The sequence below is a fragment of the Giraffa tippelskirchi genome, chromosome 4 (assembly GCF_054371585.1).
Source record: "Giraffa tippelskirchi isolate mGirTip1 chromosome 4, T2T-mGirTip1v1.2.pri, whole genome shotgun sequence".
NCBI classification, from domain to species: Eukaryota; Metazoa; Chordata; class Mammalia; order Artiodactyla; family Giraffidae; genus Giraffa; species Giraffa tippelskirchi.
The window spans coordinates 112751241-112770303 of record NC_137278.1 but is presented as its reverse complement, the minus strand read 5'-3'; the positions used below and the strand labels follow the sequence as shown (position 1 = coordinate 112770303).

Genomic DNA, 19063 nt, shown 5'->3' with positions numbered 1-19063 from the left:
AGAAGCAATGACACTCAAGTGGAAAGACTGCCAAATTTTCAGGATTAAGAATGTGGGATTCTCACCTGTCAATGCAGGAGACACAGGTTTGATCCCTGATCCAGGAAAATCCCACACAGCAACCCAGCCCATTCGCTACAATTATTGAATGTGCTCTAGTGCCCAGGAGCTGCAACTGCTGAGCCCATGTGCCACAGCTACTGAAGCCCTGCATGCCCCAGAGCCTGTGCTGCACAACCAAGAGAAACCATTGCAATGAGAAGCCCCTGCACCATAACCAGAGAGTAGGCCCTGCTTGCTGCAACTAGAGAAAAAAACCTTCACAGCAATGAAGACCCAGCACAGCCCCAAATCAATCAATTAATAAAATTATAAAAATTTAAAAAGTTTTAAAGTGTGTAACTTGAAAAAAAAAAATGTGGATTTGGTAACAATCTAACTTCCTAGTTTCCTTTACCAGCTTTCGAATTGATCAGGTAAGTTGTTTAGCACTAACCGAACATCTAGCACCACCCTGTCTAGAGTGCTCAGGGAGATAAGGCATTTAGAAACTCCAATTCCTGGCTCACTGTAGGAGGAAGAAGCAGCTACTATCCAAGGGAGATGCTCAGGAGGAGGAGGGCAGGAAGCTTCAGTGGCAGCAGATGTACAGGCATACAGTCTATTTTAACACAAGTAAGTAACGTGAAGTGTGAGTCACCCAGTCGTGCTCGACTCTTTGCAACCTATGGAGCCCACCAGGCTCCTCTGTCCATGGAATTCTCCAGACAAGAATACTGGAGTGGGTAGCCATTCCCTTCTCCAGGGAATCTTCCCAGCCCAGGGATCGAACTCAGGTCTCCTGCATTGCAGGTAGATCCTTTACTATCTGAGCCACCAGGGAAGCCCATTTTAACCAAAGGTAGCAAATTAGTTGCCCACAGGCAAGATTTGGACTACTGACATGTCTGGTTTGAAAAACTGAAAGTTTTTAAATTTAAAACAATTTGTTACAACAAGAAGTTGAGTGTTTTCACCATAAAAAATTCAGCTTTCCTATTTCTCTGAACACATCCTACATCCTAATAGCATGAATTCTCTGTAAGACAGTAATCAGCCAGGGATGAGTAGTGGTTGCCCCACAGACAGCACATTTTGTTAATTTGCCATGGTGTTCACCTCTCTCAATCACCTTACATCAGCAGTCTGCTTCATTCATCATGATACCTGTATGATGTCTTCAGTAACAGTTGTCCCTGTGACTTTAACATGTATTAATTCAGTGTCCCATTCTTCTCTCACTTGTAATTCTGATTATTGTTATTGGCTGAAGCAACTAAAATTTCTAACTTTACCTATGTTCTAATCTCTAAGCATCTGTTTTTTTTCTGTTTTCTAGTCACTTAGACTGTAAGAGTTATTTCTTCTCAAAGTTAACAGAGTAAACATAACTATACTTATTGACTAAACAGCTTGAACTTGATTTTTTCCATATTTTCATTTTCTTTGTTATGGCACTGTCATCCTCTCTATTCCCTGCTTTAGAAAACAGTTCATGCTCCCTCACCCATTTTAGCTTATTCAATCAAGTTTAACTCCTTCAGGAGATATTTATGGAGTGCCTACTGCTGCCAGGTACCATTCTAGGCAACAAGGAAATAGTAATGATCAAGACAAATTCTAAAAATAAGCAAATACATAACAATAAAAATGATCAGGTAATTATAAATTCTCATTAAATGATATTCTTGAAATACACTGCATGGCTCTTTTAGATTGGGTGGTCAGGGAAATTCCTTCTGAGTAGGAATCATTCAAGCAGAAGTATACATTACAAAGAGCTGCTCGTGCAAAATGGACATGGAAAAGCATTCCAGTGCAAAGAAACCGGGCATGCAAAGCCCTAAGTTCTAGGACTTCAGTGTGTTCAAGCAACACAAAAATTATCCAGTATGAGTGGAGGATAATGGGTAATGGGGAAATGGTAATGGATGAGGTTAGAGAGTTAGGTAAGAGTCAAGTCACATAAGGGCTTTGTTAAACATGTTAAGAAATTTGAATTGTATTCCAAGAGCAACGGAGATTCATTGAAAAGCTTTATACAAGGAAGTGGCATCATCTGATTTACATTTTAAAAGATAACTATGAAAGCTAAGGAGGTCAGTTAGGTTAAGGCAGTGGTAGCAGTAAAGGACAGGACTAATAGTAATGCAAAAGGAGGGATGTGTTTAGACAGTATGGTAAAAATAAGTCATTAGCAGAGTAGAGGAGGAAAAGAACAGTGCAAGATTCTCATTTTCTACATTTGGATGCTGAGAAAGCTTAGTGTTTAGATCACGTTAATTTTGAGAGGATATTAGACCCATCTGCCCAACGATGTCAGTTCATCAGTTACATATACTGATTGGGTTCTAGGGAGCAGTCAGACCTAGAAATAGATATTTGAGAATGATCACTATATAAGGAGACTTTAAAGCCATAGGATAGATCTCCTAGGTATTATGCATTGATAAAGAAAAGGGCCAACTATGTATCTTTGAACACTCCAATATTTAGATTTGAAAAATGAGAAGGAGAGAGAATAAGCAAAGGAAACTGAGAAAGCGCTATCAGGGAGGTAAGAGAAAAGCCAGCGGGAAGACCTTACAGAAACCAAGTCCAGGTGACACAGAGGAGAGGGTGGACAACCGCACTGAAGGCTGAGCTGTCTGGATTCTATCACAAATGCTTAACTGCATTAACAGACATTCATTGAATATTTACTATACAAACATTATTCTAGGTAACCCTGGGAATAGTAACAAGAGACACATTTAGTGACCCCCCCCCAAAAAAAAGCTCTGGATCAAACTTTATTTCACTATTTATAAAGATCTACAACAGCATCAACGAAACTCCATGTGCATGTGTATGAATGTGTGTGTGCGCTCATAAGCCTACAATCACTGACAAGGTGGTAAAGCCTGACTTAAAAGCAGCAGAGCTTCCAGATATGAAGGGAAAATGTAGGCAAAGCCAAAGGGTACTCAATGGCCAGTAGTATGGCCTGATGAGAAACCACAGAGAAGACCATAATGCTTTGTAGTAATGTAAGACTCTACGACCTTGGTGTAATTCTGGCAGTTTGAGAAAAGCCCTAATAATGACTGAAATTGAGTTTCCCATTGGGATTGAATTCAATAAAAATTAAATGCTATGATGGTAGTGATGTTATTTAAGCAAGTAGGGCAACCAGTTAATTTTAAAATATAAAACTAAAGTAACGAGAGCAATCTTTACCTATATTTTGAATGACTTCTATGGAAAAACATTTAAACAGCTTTTTCTTTAATCCAAAATTATAACACATACACAGGACAATACTTACGACCAGGCAGGGTTTGGGTAGATATCCAATTTGAAGCATTGCCATAGCCAGCATTGGTGCTGGCAGCCACTTGGAATCTATACCATCTAAATTTCTTTAATTCATATACTGTCTCTTCAGTTAGGTCAGCTTCATAGAGGTACTGAATTTTTTGATGTTCAACACATTCTTCAGAGTCCCATTCTCTGCATTTTTTAGCCCGAAGTTGAGTGGTAATCTTGTAGTTTTGGAAGTAGCCAAAGATAGTGTCAGGTCTCATCCATGTCAATGTTGCACTAGTTGACTGAACATTGGAAAAAGCAATATTCATGGGAACACTGGGAACTAAAAATTAAAGGGAAAAAAAGAAAACAATTAGAATTACTGAACACTGTGTAAATGGGATGAAGAAACAGGACTTACAAATATTTTTTTACTATGCACATAGTGGTGATCTTTCATTACAACTACCCTTAGATTAATACGCCCACATTTAATGAGCAGAAACTTAAGGCGATGCTTCAGAGAGCAATGATTCTAAGGGTTAGGGGACAAAACAATTGTGATATTTTTATTCCTAATTTTGCTCCCAAATTTACTCACAAGTTGCTTATAAAAACTTACTTTAATTCCTTATATAAACACTGGTAACAAAGGAAAATTTCATGCTTATATAATCCTATGTATTTTCGGAGGTATGGTCTGAGTTTTACTATTCAATTCCCAAGAAAGACATTCTTATGTTTAATAGACTAGATAGATATAAGCACATCTTACAGTAAATGCTGATTATAAAATAATTTAAAAAACATTATTAAATTAATTAATAATTTATATAATTGGGTAATTTTATTTTATCTTGCACATATTTAAAATTAGTAAAACTCTTTCTAGAACATCATCAACCACACTGACATTAACACACAGAATAAGGTATCACCAACAATCACATGGTCCTACTTGGGACCATTATCAGATTTCATATTATCTACTGGTTTGCTATACGCATACTATGTGTCAGGCTCTGGGGTTGGTGTTAGGAAACTAAAATACACAGGCTTATGTTTTGTTTTCAAGAAGTAGCCACTTATTAGACAAGTAATTTAAGTGTATTACAGTTGTAAATATAAAAGAACAAAGCGATATGAACACTTTCTTCAACCATGCCTGTCCTTGCATGTGTGCAAGGAACTGCACTCAGAAGGCCGAGGTAGGGAGAATGATAACAGTGATTCGTATGAAAATTACACTAGACATAAAAACATTATGTTAATATGCACATTAAAGATAAAATTAAACAATAAATGAGTTAGAAAATTATTCATTAAAAACTCATTCATTCCTAAACGTATCATATTCAGATTTCAGTAAATACCCCCACCAAAGAAGCCCAACATAACATACAGTATTTTGCACGATGATTGCATGCGTGTGTGCTCAGTCTCTGAGTCGTATCCGACTCTTCTGTGACTCCATGGACTGTAGCCCACCAGGCTCCTCTGTCCATGGGATTTCCCAGGGAAGAACACTAGAGTGGGTTGCGATTTCCTTCTCCAGGGGATCTTCCTGACCCAGAGATCAAACCTACATCTGCTGCATTGGCAGAAGGATTCTTTACCACTGAGTCAACAGGGAAGTCTGCATGATGATTACTGCTATGGAAAAAAAATAAGAAAGGGAAGAAGAGTTCCAAGATAGGGAAATTTTAAGCCTGAGTAGTCAGAGAGAAAGCCTCACTGATGAGGAGACATGAAGTTCCTGATGAAGGTAGGGAAGCTAGCCACGTGAATATTTTGAGGAAGAACATTTCCAGCAGAGGGAAATGCATGATGACATTCCTAGGTTGGAATCATGCTTGGTAATATTTAAAGAATAAAAGAGGCCAGTGGGCTAGTAGGAGGTGAGATCTGAAAAGAAACACTGAAGACTCGATTGTATATGATGTAGAACACTGGTCGGAGAAGGCAATGGCACCCCACTCTAGTACTGTTGCCTGGAAAATCCCATGGACAGAGGAGCCTGGTGGGCTGCAGTCCATGGGGTTGCTAAGAGTCGGACACGACTGAGGGACTTCACTTTCACTTTTCACTGTCATGGATTGGAGAAGGAAATGGCAACCCACTCCAGTGTTCTTGCCTGGAGAATCCCAGGAACGGGGGAGCTTGGTGGGCTGCTGTCTATGGGGTCGCACAGAGTCAGACACGACTGAAACGACTTAGCAGCAGCAGCAGCGGAACATTGGTATGACTACTTGAGCAGGAGTAATTACAAGTTCTAACATAATATTTTCGCAGAATCACTCTAGCTGTTTTGTCTAGAATGGACAAGGGAGAGAGGGTGAAAACAGAGTAATTAGTTAGCTATTGCAGTGTCAACATAAAAGATCATGATGGCCTGGAGCAGAAATGCAGCGCAGAAATGAAGTATTCAGATTCTGAATATAATCTGAAGGAGAGCTGACAGGATTTGCTGACATGTGACATATGAGGTAAAAGAGAGAGAGAGAGAGGAGTAGAGGAAAGCTCTAAGGTCTTCATCTGCAAAAAGAAAGATAAAGTCACTATTAACCAAAAAAGGGATGACCATACAAGAAGTAGACTGTGCAGAGTAAGACGAAGGATTTCTTTTGAGCATGTTAACTTTGAATTGCCTATCAGATACACAGAAGAGGTCAAATAATAGATGTATGCATAAGTCTGGAGTTCTGTAGAGATGTCTGAACTTGAGTTAAAAATTTTGAATTTTCTCTTAAATTTTTACAGCATTATCTACAATTTTTTAATGTGAATACTAATTGTATTACACAAGTCAATCCCACAAATAGCTATATCAACATTAAAAAATTTAATAAATAGTCAAGTCAATCTGCGTTTAATGGTCTCATCCAATAGTACGTCACAACTCTATTTTCATGGCTCAAAAACAGCAAATCAATTTGGTCAAGTTAGTCAAATAAAAGTCAAAAAAGCTTTTTTTTTTTAAAGATACAAACTGGAATAGTTGATATTATCATCCTGTATAGGCATAGCCTAAAACTTGATATTTATTTCTATTTGTTTTACAGACTTATAGATTATATATTAATATTCCCTAAATCTGAAAAGGGGTTTCCTAGGTGGTTCAGTAGTAAAGAATCTGCCTGCCAATGCAGGAGACACAGGAGACATGGGTTTGAGCTCTGGATCAGGAAGATCTCCTGGAGAAGGATATGGCAACCAACTCCAGGATTCTTGCCTCAGAAATCCCATGGACAGAGGAGCCTGGCAGGCTAGAGTCCAGGGGATAGCGACGGAGCGACTGAGTACACACACACAAACCTGGAAAAGAAGAAAAAGTCTAATGCAGTAGAAAACAAATAGTAGATTACTTAAAGCTATATGATCATATACAATGAGCCTGTTTTCAAATATTTAGTATTTTTTATCATCATATCTTACTGTATTTAATCAAACATTAACCTTTAAAAAAGTAGCCTTACAAACAGAACACTTACTAAACTACTTACAGTATATTCCCTCTTGTATGTCTAGTTATGAATAAGAACAATTAGAGAAAAAGTTATTTTTAAGAAAAATGTACCTTTGCAGAGAAAGAAGTTAATAATTGGCTAAAAAGTAGAATTTCTGTTATTTATTGAAATCCTTCAGCCACTAAATTTTAATTCAGACCACTTGATGATAAGATATGTTTTCAAACTACGCTAACACAAAGCAGAGAAACCTGACTGATTTGGGGGTACAGAAAAAATTTTAAGAGAAAAGGTTGCATATGAACAGAGAAGTTTTCACTAACTATAAAGGCAGAGATTCAAGAAGAGGAGGGTAAAGTGATCTAAATCAACTATGGCTTATAATTCACATTGGCAGTAACAGAGTCTGGGGACATACTACGTCACAAGATTATAGATCGCTTGTCAAGCAATAGAAAGCTATATCAAGCTGTCAGAATGAGATGTTCAGAAGTACATTTTTTCAAATCCAGTCATACTCGCAAATAGGTAAAGGGACAAATTCATAGACCATTTGATTTGTTCAGCAAAGAGAAAATAATATGGTAGCAATAGAAAAGAAGTGAAGTTTTAGATCTATTTTGGTGGTAGAATCCATAGAACAGGCAGATGAATCAGAGGATCATAGAATCAGAATTTGATGGCAGCTCAGAGATGATCTCCGTCAACCTGGCTTGTTATGTCTGACCTTTATGGAGACAGATCTCCCTAAGAATTTCAGTACATATGCCTTCTTCCAGGCTTCCCTGGTGGCTCAGATGGCAAAGCATCTGCCTACAAGGCAGGAGACCCATGTTTGATCCCTGAGTGGGGAAGATCCCCTGGAGAAGGAAATGGCAGCCCACTTCAGTACTCTTGCCTGGAAAATCCCATGGACGGAGGAGCCTGGTAGGCTACAGTCCATGGGGTGGCAAAGAGTCGGACACGACTGAGTGACTTCACTTTCTCCTTCTATGCCTTCTTCCAGTTTTTCAACCAAACACTGATATAGGTGCTGATGCAAAAAAATTTTGCAGCTATAATTAAGAATCCAAATTGGTTTACTTTAAAATAAGGAGAGGGAACTTCCCTGGTGGTCCAGTGGCTAAGACTCTGCTCTCCCAGTGCAAAGGACTTGTGTTCAATCCCTGGCCAGGAAACTAGATCCCACATGTCACAATGAAGACCTGGCATAGGCAAGTAAGTAAATAAATACTTTAAAAATAAAGACTAAAATAAAATTTATTAAAATAAAATAGAGATTATCCAAGGGCCCTGATTTTGTAATGAGTCCTTTAAAAGCAGAGAGATTTTTTTATTTTTTTGGCTAGTTACCAAAGAGGAAGTATTTTAAGCAAGAGATTAGATTCAATGTACAAATATTTCTCAACTGCTGGCTCTGAAGAAGGAAGGGACCACCTGACAAAGAATTCAGGACCTCTCTAGGAGCTAAAGACAGTTCTTGGCCAAAAGCCAGCCAGGAATTGGGAATCTCAGTTCTACAACTGTGAGAAACTGAATTCTGCCACAACCATATTAGCTTGGAAGAGAACCTTCACCCCATGGAATCTTGATTTGACCTTGTGAGACTTCGTGAGACTCTGAGAATCCAGGCATAGCACACCAGTAGGACTCTGACCTACAGAACTGTTCTCTAATAAGTGGGTGGGTGTTGTTTTTCAAATCACTAAGTTTGTAATAATTCATGACATACAATAGAAAAGTAATACAACTTTCCACTAACAAATGACCAATCTCTACTTATCTAACCTGTTCTTAAACATACAAAGGCAAACTAAAAATCTTGAGGGGCTTTTTAAAAAATTGATTCCAGAGCACTCTATTATTTTGTACAGCCTTCCTTATTTTAAACTGATATCTACCATCCTATAAATCCTAATTCGACACTGAAAATCCACCTTAAGCAGGCCTAATCCTATTTTCATTTCCACTTTACTCCAACATTTATACCAAAGATCTATAAAGGTTTTTATTCTGCATTCATATCAATAAAAAAAGATCGAGCAATTACTCCAAATTTATTTATATATTATATAAATATATACATCATATATGTATTATATATATTACATATATTATATATGTATATATAATATATGTATATATATAAATGCCAACCTACATGTTAGATTGTGTCTCTGAAGGTCTAGACTAATTCTTGGAACAAAATAGGCATTTAATAAATATTTTTGAAAGAATGAACAAATGAATAAGAGGGTATTACAGGAGATTTGATTTAGATAGATGGTCACCAGACTGTTCCTGATGAATTATAATTTAATTGGAGATCTGACAGATAAAATGTAGCCTCCCTGGTGAAAAAACATCATGTTAAGACATTGGAATAAGAAAACATAGCACAGTGGAAACACGTACAGAAGGCTACTGGGTATAAGAAGAGGTGAATGGGAAGATAGAAAGTTACAGGTGTAGGCCAGAATCAGATAATGTTGAGCCTTGTAGGCTAGATTCAAGATTTTTAGTTTTCTCCTAAGTGCAGTGGGAATACTTGATAAGTTTTGTATTGCCTTTTAATTTGCATCAAAACCATTGACTGCTTTTCTCCCATAAGATCCAGTGTGTGTGATCAGAGATTTCCTTTCTTTCCAGTCCATCACCAACTACTCCTTTCCTGTTTCCTTCACCGAGGGTTTACTAAGCAGCTAGAGGTGGGAGGATAAAAGGATGCATTCTCTATTTAGGAGCTGGAGAAGGCAGAAGAGGCTACCCTTTCCCTGTATTCAGCAGAAGGGATGATGAGATGCACATGGCTCTCTGACCAACTTTTTTATCCCCTCAGATCTCAGGAAAGAAGACTTTAATGGCAAAGTTTGTGGCACAATAAAAAAAATTTCAGCAGATTAATATTGGTCCACAGGCTCTACATTCTGTAAATAAGTTTTGAAGAGAAGAAAAGGTCTAGATAGGACAGTACTTTAACTTGACAAAGAAGCAAGACCTATACAAGTTATTTTAACCTAACTAAAGGAAGAGTAACAATAATTGCAATTGCCTTCCTTATGACAGGCACAGGGATGGGCCTGGCACAAGACGTCCAGAGTCTGGCATGGGCCACTCAGTAAGTATTGATACGTGACTAAATTATGGTTCATAACACAGTCCTTTGGTTTTCATGTGGTACAAAACTTTGTCCACATTTTTCACTCAAATGTATTTAGAAAGATGAACCAGAAATAAATCTAATCTGAGGCCAAATATATAGTATAACTTCATAGACAGTTTTTTTTTTTTTTAACAAGGCTACCTCAGATGTGCACATAAATAACTAGCAGTAAACTTCATTTATATCCAGCATCTTCTCTTTTGATGAACTGTGTGCTGAACTAGACTATTTCAAGGCAACTGCCCTATTGAATTACAGATACGAAAAGGATTACACTCATTTTAGCATGGAGAATCAGATTTCCATTCTTTAAGAATGACTAAAAACCTCAAACTTTTTCTATTCACAGATGGTACTCATTTGAACACATCATTCCATGCTTCCTGGAATAATCATGCAGCTTGCTTAGATTTTCTGAACATGACTGAACTGTGATGAAGCGATCAACATTCTCTGCCAAGGTATTCCGTAAATTATATTTTTATTCATAAATTATTCTTATCAGAGAAATACTTTTATCATGGTTGAAATGAAAGTCTACAGATCTATACAAGTAAAATTTGTTACAGTTAAAATGCATATCAGTTTTTAGTGATTACTTAGTATATCCCACTTAGAAGATGAAAATGTGTATAAAATATAATTACTTTCTAAACTTCTGAATATCAATTATTAGAAGTTGCTACACTCTTATAGGATGGTAGCATTAACCTGGTTAACTGTGGTAATATGCAAGACCAAGTTTCCTTAATTCTTCAGTCATGACTGCGTACATTTATCTTCAAGCACAGATACACTCTCTTTTAAGCAAAACAAATGTCTGAAAATTTAATATTTATAAATATCTATAAACTTACCAAAGTATCAACACAATCTTTCCTAGTTTAGGAATATTTTTGTCTCTACTAATTTTAAATAAACTACAAAACGCAAAGTACAACTATATGATCTGAGCATAAACAAACAAAAGTACAGTTTGCTAACACCAACATAATATGGATCAATATAAACATAGGAATGCCTGCAAAGTTAAGTGCAAAAAAATTTTCTCATACCGGATAAATTTTGCACTAACTTGAATTTAATCAATATCATTTACAGATTGAGTGGTGTGGGCAAGGCTTAGGGTATATATGTAAAATTAATTTAGCCAATAGAAACTATCACATATAGGTGATGCCAAAAGGAAGTTTCCAAGGAAAGAGAAGGTCTGGGAGGTATAACCTGAAGGAACAATTGATGATTAGTAGAGATGAGGGAGAAATAATGTTTAAGTAGATTAATAAGGAGAGAGATACATTAAGTAGCAACAAGATGTCTGTCATGGGCTGGGAAGTATACCAGATTAGAGAAAAGAAATTCTAAGGAAGTCATAAGAAAAAAATGGGAGAGTGGGGGCAGGTGGTTGTATTAAGTGTGCTGTTATTGAAAGGCACTGAAACTTTGAGATATGAACTTAGATGACTACTGCAGAATGTAGAGAACAAGGGACAGAGATTAACTGGTAAAGCATAAACTTAAAGAAAATCCTGAGACTCTGTATAATTAGTTATTAGGAAAAGGTAAACTTAATAGAAACTGGTTAGATACCAAGACAATGTAAATTACAATGATAACAAAGAATAATTAAGAACAGAGCTAAAAGAAAGAGGCAAAAGAATATTGGCAAAAAAATGTGGTGATATAGTAGACAGAGAAAAAACAGAAGTAAACAAGTAGAATAAACCCAAGAATCAAATTAATAGATCAAATGTACACTGTACACTTCCTAGAAGTAGGCTATGATTTGGCTCTCAGGCAACAGAAAATAATACATAGGAAAAAATTAAGACGGTAAATCTCTGTGACCATAAATAAAGGCAAATTAAATGAACAGGAAACATGCAATAAACTCTGGTATTGAGATCAAAGATATTGCTCTCCCACCTCTCCCTGACCCCCACCAAATCACACAAACAATACCATATAATTTAACGAACAACGTCATCAAAAACATCCTTACATAGGAAATACGTAGTATGTTTAACTTGGCTCTTTCTTTTGTCTCTCAATGTAGGTGGGCAGAATAATTATCAAACACATTTATGTAAACCTATTTCTTCAGAGGTTCTAATTACTCAGTTTTAAGTACACTTCTCTCTGGCAGCCTTGCTTAAAGCAGAGATAGATTCTGCAGTAGCTGAAACAAAATTTCCCAACATTTGTTATGATTTTAGGTGATACTACAAGGCTGAGAATATGGAATGATGCACTCTTATTAGTATGCCAGATTAAATCATGAAAATTTCATCTTCATGAAAGAGAACTGAGAAACTATCTATAAATAGGACTAAGGTTTTCTAAAAAATATTTTAAGTGTCTGTCATGGTGCATATATAGGTAGACAATTAGGGAACCAAAATTCTATGGACCACAGCTATAATAGTTTTTAAACCAAATATTATTAAAAACATAAGATTCAGAAAAATATCTCAGTAAAACTTCAGGGTGGAAATGTCACTTTCTTGGGGAGAAATCAAAAGAAAAATGATGACATATTCTATTTGGAGGCAAAGTGAGTTGATTTGTTTTATAGAGTCATTAGTTTGACAGCTCTGTATAGCAAGTCATCTCATGAGAATATCTATCAAAATGACAACTTTGATTTGAAGTAGTTTATCAGAAGCAGTTCTTAGGGGAGTAATTATATAACAGAATTAATTGTCTATTAAGACCACTCATATTAATAACACCTGGAGACTAAGTTGAACTACTGACACTGAAGAAGAAATGAGAATGATATACTGGTTAGTGGTGATTTGCTTGAGGATGGATATGAATAAATAAAATGCTAGTTTCAAATCTTGTTATCATGAATATATAGAGCTGTCTTGAGGGCAAAAGCTTAGTTTAGAGTAAGAGGTGAAAGAAAGAAATTCTGAGACCACCAAAAACCAAGAGAAAAGAACATATTTTAACAGAAAGAAGCAATTAAGGAATTCTACTCAAATCTTGAAAAGTTGTGAAATGAAAGTCACTCAGTCATGTCCAAAACTCTTTGTGACACCATGGACTATACAGTCCATGGAATTCTCCAGGCCAGAATACTGGAGTGGGTAGCCTTTCCCTTTTCCAGAGGATCTTCCCAACCCAGGGATCGAACCCAGGTCTCCCATATTGCAAGAGGATTCTTTATCAGCTAACCCACAAAGGAGTAAGAGGTAGGGAGAAACAATTTGGCTTTGAATCCATGAGGTGAATAAACGTTTAAGGGGGATGGTATTTACAGTATCAGAATAGCTGCTGCTGCTAAGTCACTTCAGTCGTGTTCGACTCTGTGCGACCCCAGAGATGACAGCCCACCAGTCTCCCCTGTCCCTGGGATTCTCCAGGCAAGAACACTGGAGTGAGTTGCCATTTCCTACTCCAATGCATGAAAGTGAAAAGTGAAAGTGAAGTCGCTCAGTTGTGTCTGACTCTTAGCAACCCCATGGAATGCAGCCTACCAGGCTCCTCCGTCCATGGGATTTTCCAGGCAAGAGTACTAGAGTGGGGTGCCATTGCCTTCTCCGATCAGAATAGAAGATGACCAAAAAAAAAAAAATGAGTCTCTGTCAAGTCAATATTTAATCCAGGGTAAATTAGAATAGGAAAAAGAAATTAAAAAAAAAAAAAAACTCATGTAAGCCAATAATGTCAGGCACACATTGGTACATAAGAAATATTTAACAAATAAATGAATATGTGAACCAACTAATGGATGGATACATGGATGCATGGGTGAATGCATAGATTTCAAGAAGAAAATATCACCAATGCCATCACCAATACTGATTGATGAGCAAGTGTCACCATTGCTGATTATAATCAAATGCTACTTAAAACCATTCTTTCTTAAAGACTGGCTGTATGGAAAACCTTGATAGAGTGAAATATACAAAAAGACTCCTGGATCTAAAGTTTGGGGAAAGTTCTATAAGATAAACGGATTTGGGTTTTTCAAGGATTCTGAGAGAGAAAGAATAAAAGCAGAGAAGTAGGGAAAAAAATCAAGAGGAGAAAGGATCAAAGGATTGAGTGAGACTGGAGACACGTGAAATAATGTTGTTATTGTTTAGTCCCTAAGTCATATCCAAGTCTTTTGCAACCCCATGGATTGTAACCCACCAGCTTCCTCTGTCCACAGGATTACCTAGGCAAGAACACTGGAGTGAGTTGCCATTTCCTTCTCCAGGGCATCTTCCAGACCCATGGATTGAACCTATGTTTCCTGCATTGGCAGGCGGATTCTTTACCACTTAGTCACCTGGGAAGTCCGTGAAATAATGTAGCCAATAGAAAAACTGGTTACATTTTGGATTGCCAAAATATTTAAGAACAAAAATACCATTAAAGTTATGTATATTACTGCAATGTAAACCCTTCCTTTATGTATTCACAAAATGTTCAGTAAGGCTATTACACATAAAAGTGCACGGTGTGACTAGAATTGTCAAAATCATGCAAAAATTTTCCTGAAGTAGTCAAAAATTTATATAAACACATTCTATTACCCCAACCTAATAAGTTTGAGAGATCTGTTCTGATCATGCCAGAATAGCTTGTGTGTCACACTAATCTTTATGCAGATAACAACTATGACCTCTGTGGGGGAGGGAGGGACAGCTTCTGGCTTATGGTATCAGGGATGCAGGATTGCCAGAGTAGTTAAAAAAGGAAGAAGTCACCAAGAGGTTAGACCCAAACTCTGGGTCTGAACTCCCTAGAAATCCTTGGCCATTCTCATAATTGCAAAAGTATATAGGGCATGCCAAGAAGCAAAGTGGAAAGAAACAGATGAAAAACTTACTGGAAATTTTAAATGCTTCCCAGTGCAGAGGAGATAAAATTCAGAATTTGAATCACACCAAATTAAGGAATTAAGTAGCAAGCCTCATTTCAAAATCCCAAAAGGATCATACATTTACCTTGCTCTATTGTCCCAGGACTAAGGAATTCTCTCCACAGATAAAGTTGAAACCAAAATCACACATTCACAAAACTATAATTCAGTAACTTAGTGGCCTGTTAGAATGAAAAGTTAACACCCTTCAAAAGAAGATAACAAAATCCAGAGTTTCTGCACAACATCACCAACAACACAAAATTTAGGTTTAAAAACTACTATGCAGACAAGAAAATTTCTACCGACAGAAAAATGCGTCTCAGTCAGAAGGAAAAAGTGTTCAACAGAAAGATCACAGAATAACACAGGTGTGGAAATGAACAGAAAACTAATTTAAAGAAGCTATGATAAATATTTTATTTGACTTAATGGAAAACAAAGCAAATGAGGAATTTCAGCAGAGAAATGGAGATAAGGAAACAGAACTAAATGGAAATTATAGAGTTTATAATACCTGACATGATACTGAATTTGTTTAATACCAGATTAAAGATGGCAGAATACAGTCAATGAACATTATGGCACATCAATAGAAACCTGATCTACAGAATAAAGGAAAAAAAGTTAGAAATTTTAATAAAGCCCTGTCCTTTAAGAGGTATGGAATTAGAGTCCCAGAAGAAAAGAATAGTAAAGGGCAGAAAAATAATTTAAAAATGATGGTCCCAAATTTCTCAAATTTTAGAAAATTATTAATTTACCAATACAGAAAACTAAATGAACTCACAGCAAAATAAATGCGACAAAAACCACACAAACCATATTATTGTAAAATTGCTTAAAAGAAAAAAAACCTTGAAAATTGCCCCTTAAATAATCTTTCATACATATAGATAGTGATGTAAATAGTAGTTGACATCTCATCAGAAATAAGAAGAACCAGAAGACAAAGGAAATACATCTTTAAAGAGACAAATATTGGGTTGGGTGACTATCAACCCAGAATTATATATAATCCACAGAAAAAGTTCCTCAAACGTGAAAACAAAATAAATCTATTTTCAACAAAGTAAAATCTGAGAGAATTTCATGCCAGCATACCTGCACTAGCAGAAATTCTAAATGGAGTTCTTTACTTGAAGGAGAAATGATGTCAAATATAACTTATAACTACTGGAATAGAAGAATACCAATAATGATAATTATATGGGAAACATATGGTCTTTATTTATTTTAACATCTACTGGCTATACAAGTAAAAGTAATACCATAAATTGTGAGGTTTAAAATGTAAATATATGTAAATCACTTAAAATATATAGATGGCAAATGTATGACAATATATATGTAATTGCACTTTTGCAAAGTTCATATATTTTATGTGAAGTTGTACAATATTAATTTAACTAAAATAAACTCAGGAATTACATTGTAACCCCTTGATCAACCACTAAAAATAATGACAAAGAAGTATAGATAAAATCTTATAGAGAAAATAAAACACAAAGCTAAAACCTCCAAATAAGGAGACAACAAAGAAGGAAGGCAATAAAGAACAGAGGAACTAGAAAAGAGCTAGAAAACAAATAGTGAATAGAACTAACCTCAACTAACTCAATTTAGTTTAGTTCTATTTGCTATTTGTTTTCTATCTCTTTTTTTCCCCTCTGTTCTTTCTTTAATGGGCTTCCCCCGGCGGTGTCTCAGATGGTAAAGAATCTGCCTGCAAGGCAGGAGACCGAGGTTTGATCCAGGGTCAGGAAGATCCCCTGGAGAAGGGAATGGCAAATCACCACAGTATCTGTGCCTGGAGAATTCCATGGACAGAGCCTGGTGGGCTACAGTCCATGCGGTTACAAAAACTAGGACACGACTGAGCAAGTAACATTTTCACTTCCAACTTACTTAATTACTTTAAATATAAACAGATTAAATGCTCCATTTAGAAGACAGTGATTGTCAAGTAAAATAAAAATGAAAGACCCAATTATCTGCTGCCTGCAAGAGAAAATTTGCACACCAGACAGTTTAAATGTGATACAAATAATTCAAAAGTAAAGTTAAAAAAAAACATACAAAACAGTAGAGCATGTGCCTATATTAATATTAGACTAAAGAATCTTTAAGACAAGATTTTATATTATATATATTTATATTATAAATATATATTTATATTATTTATAATATATTTAATTATTATATTATATATAATATAGTACATTAATATATACAATTAATATAATATACTTATATTAAATATTAATTATAATTAATACATAATAAACAATATATAACATATTTATATTATTAATAATATATGTTATATAATATAATTTATATAATGTATAATATATAATTATATATATTATATATTACAGATATTTACCTATATTATCTATATTATCTATATAACAATATATATTATTGGGCTTCCCAATAATATTGAGCTTATATATATTATATATTAAAAAATATATAATATATATAATATATTTATATATATTATATATATTATACATATTTTATATCTATATATCTATATTATATATTATAATATTATGTATAATTATATATATTATAATTATACATTATAATATATACTACATAATATATGATATATATAATATATATCATATCATATATTATCATAATATATATACTATATATTAGATTATATATTATATAATATATAATGATATAATATAAATAATACATAATATATAATATATATTATATATATCTATAATATATATTATATTTATATATAAGGATTATATATTTTATACATAATTAAATTAATATATTTATTAAATTAAATTATTATAATTTGTATTATATATTATAATAATATATAATATATTATTATAATATATAATAATATATTATATGTTTATATATATTTATATTATATCATATGAATAAATATATATTATATATATAATATATTCATATTATTATTATATTATTTATATTATATAAAAATATAAGAGATAATTTATAATGATTAAATGGTCAGTTAGGAAGTTATAACAATTAATACTGTGTATGTGTTTAATAAATAAAACTCTAAAGTACATAAACAAACTACTGACAGATTGAAAGAAGAAACAGACAAATCCACAATATATTTGGATATTTTAATATTTCCTTATCAATAACTGATAGCATAATTTTTGCTGAAAAGTGATAAGAATGTAGATTTGTAAAACATTATCATATTGAACTAATGGACAACAACTGAAGAATAGACCTTATTTTCAAGTATGCATGGAAGAATATTCAACAAGATAAATTATATTCTGAGCCATAGAAACTGTCCCAATTAATTCTTAAAAATTAACTTGCATAGACATAATCTCTAACAATGGCTATAAATTAAAATTTGATAGTATGTAGATATCTGGAAAAGTTCCAAATATTAGAAATTAAATATATTTTTAAATAACTATGGCTTAAAGAAGAAATTTCAATGGAAATTAGAGAATATCTTTATTGAGAGTAAAAGTCAAAATTTCTGATATATAAGAAGGAGATTTATAGCTATAAATGTTTATATTTGAAAAAAAGGATGCTTAAAATCATTATGTTAAGTGAAATATGCTAGACACAAAAAGATAAATACTACAAGATTGTATTATGTGTGGCCTATAAAAAAGGCAAGTTCATGCAAACAGAGTGGAACAATGCTTGCCAGGGACTGGGGGGAGAGAGGTGATGGAGGATATTTGTCAAAAGTTATAAATTTTAGTTATATGAATAAGTTATAAAAACCTAATGCACAGCATGGTAACTATAGTTATTTATGATGTACTGTATACTTGAAAATTGTTAAGAGAGGAGATCTTAAGTGTTCTCACTACACACACAAAAAAGGTAAATATGTGAGGTGATGGATAGTGTGATGGGGGAATCATTTCATAATGTATACATATATCAATGCACTGCACTGAATACCTTAAATATATCCAATATTTATTCATCAATCATACCTCAATAAAGCTGGAGAAAAAAGAAAGTAAAGGAAAAAAGCTATGATCTATATCCTCACCATAAAAATACAGAAAAAAGAAGAGCATATTAAAAGTAAAATATTTAGAAGGAAGAAAGTAACAGCGATCAAGACAATTCACAAACACCTGTCAAGCCATATACAAAATGATAGTGCATCTGATCAAAAGTGGTCCATCCCAGGAAGGTAAAGTGGAAGTCGCTCAGTCGTGTCCAGTTCTTTGCAACTTCATG

At 34.5% G+C, this 19063-nt stretch overlaps 1 protein-coding gene across 2 annotated transcripts in view; it reads right to left on the bottom strand.

The window, feature by feature from the left end:
• The window catches only part of PTPRQ (protein tyrosine phosphatase receptor type Q), a 242572-nt gene that overhangs the window by 101986 nt on the left and 121523 nt on the right, over positions 1–19063 (bottom strand). For both annotated transcript variants that reach the window (XM_081597131.1, XM_081597130.1), the window contains exon 26: positions 3347–3670. In XM_081597131.1, coding sequence (XP_081453257.1) covers positions 3347–3670 — 324 coding nt within the window. The remainder of the gene's footprint in view (positions 1–3346; positions 3671–19063) is intronic.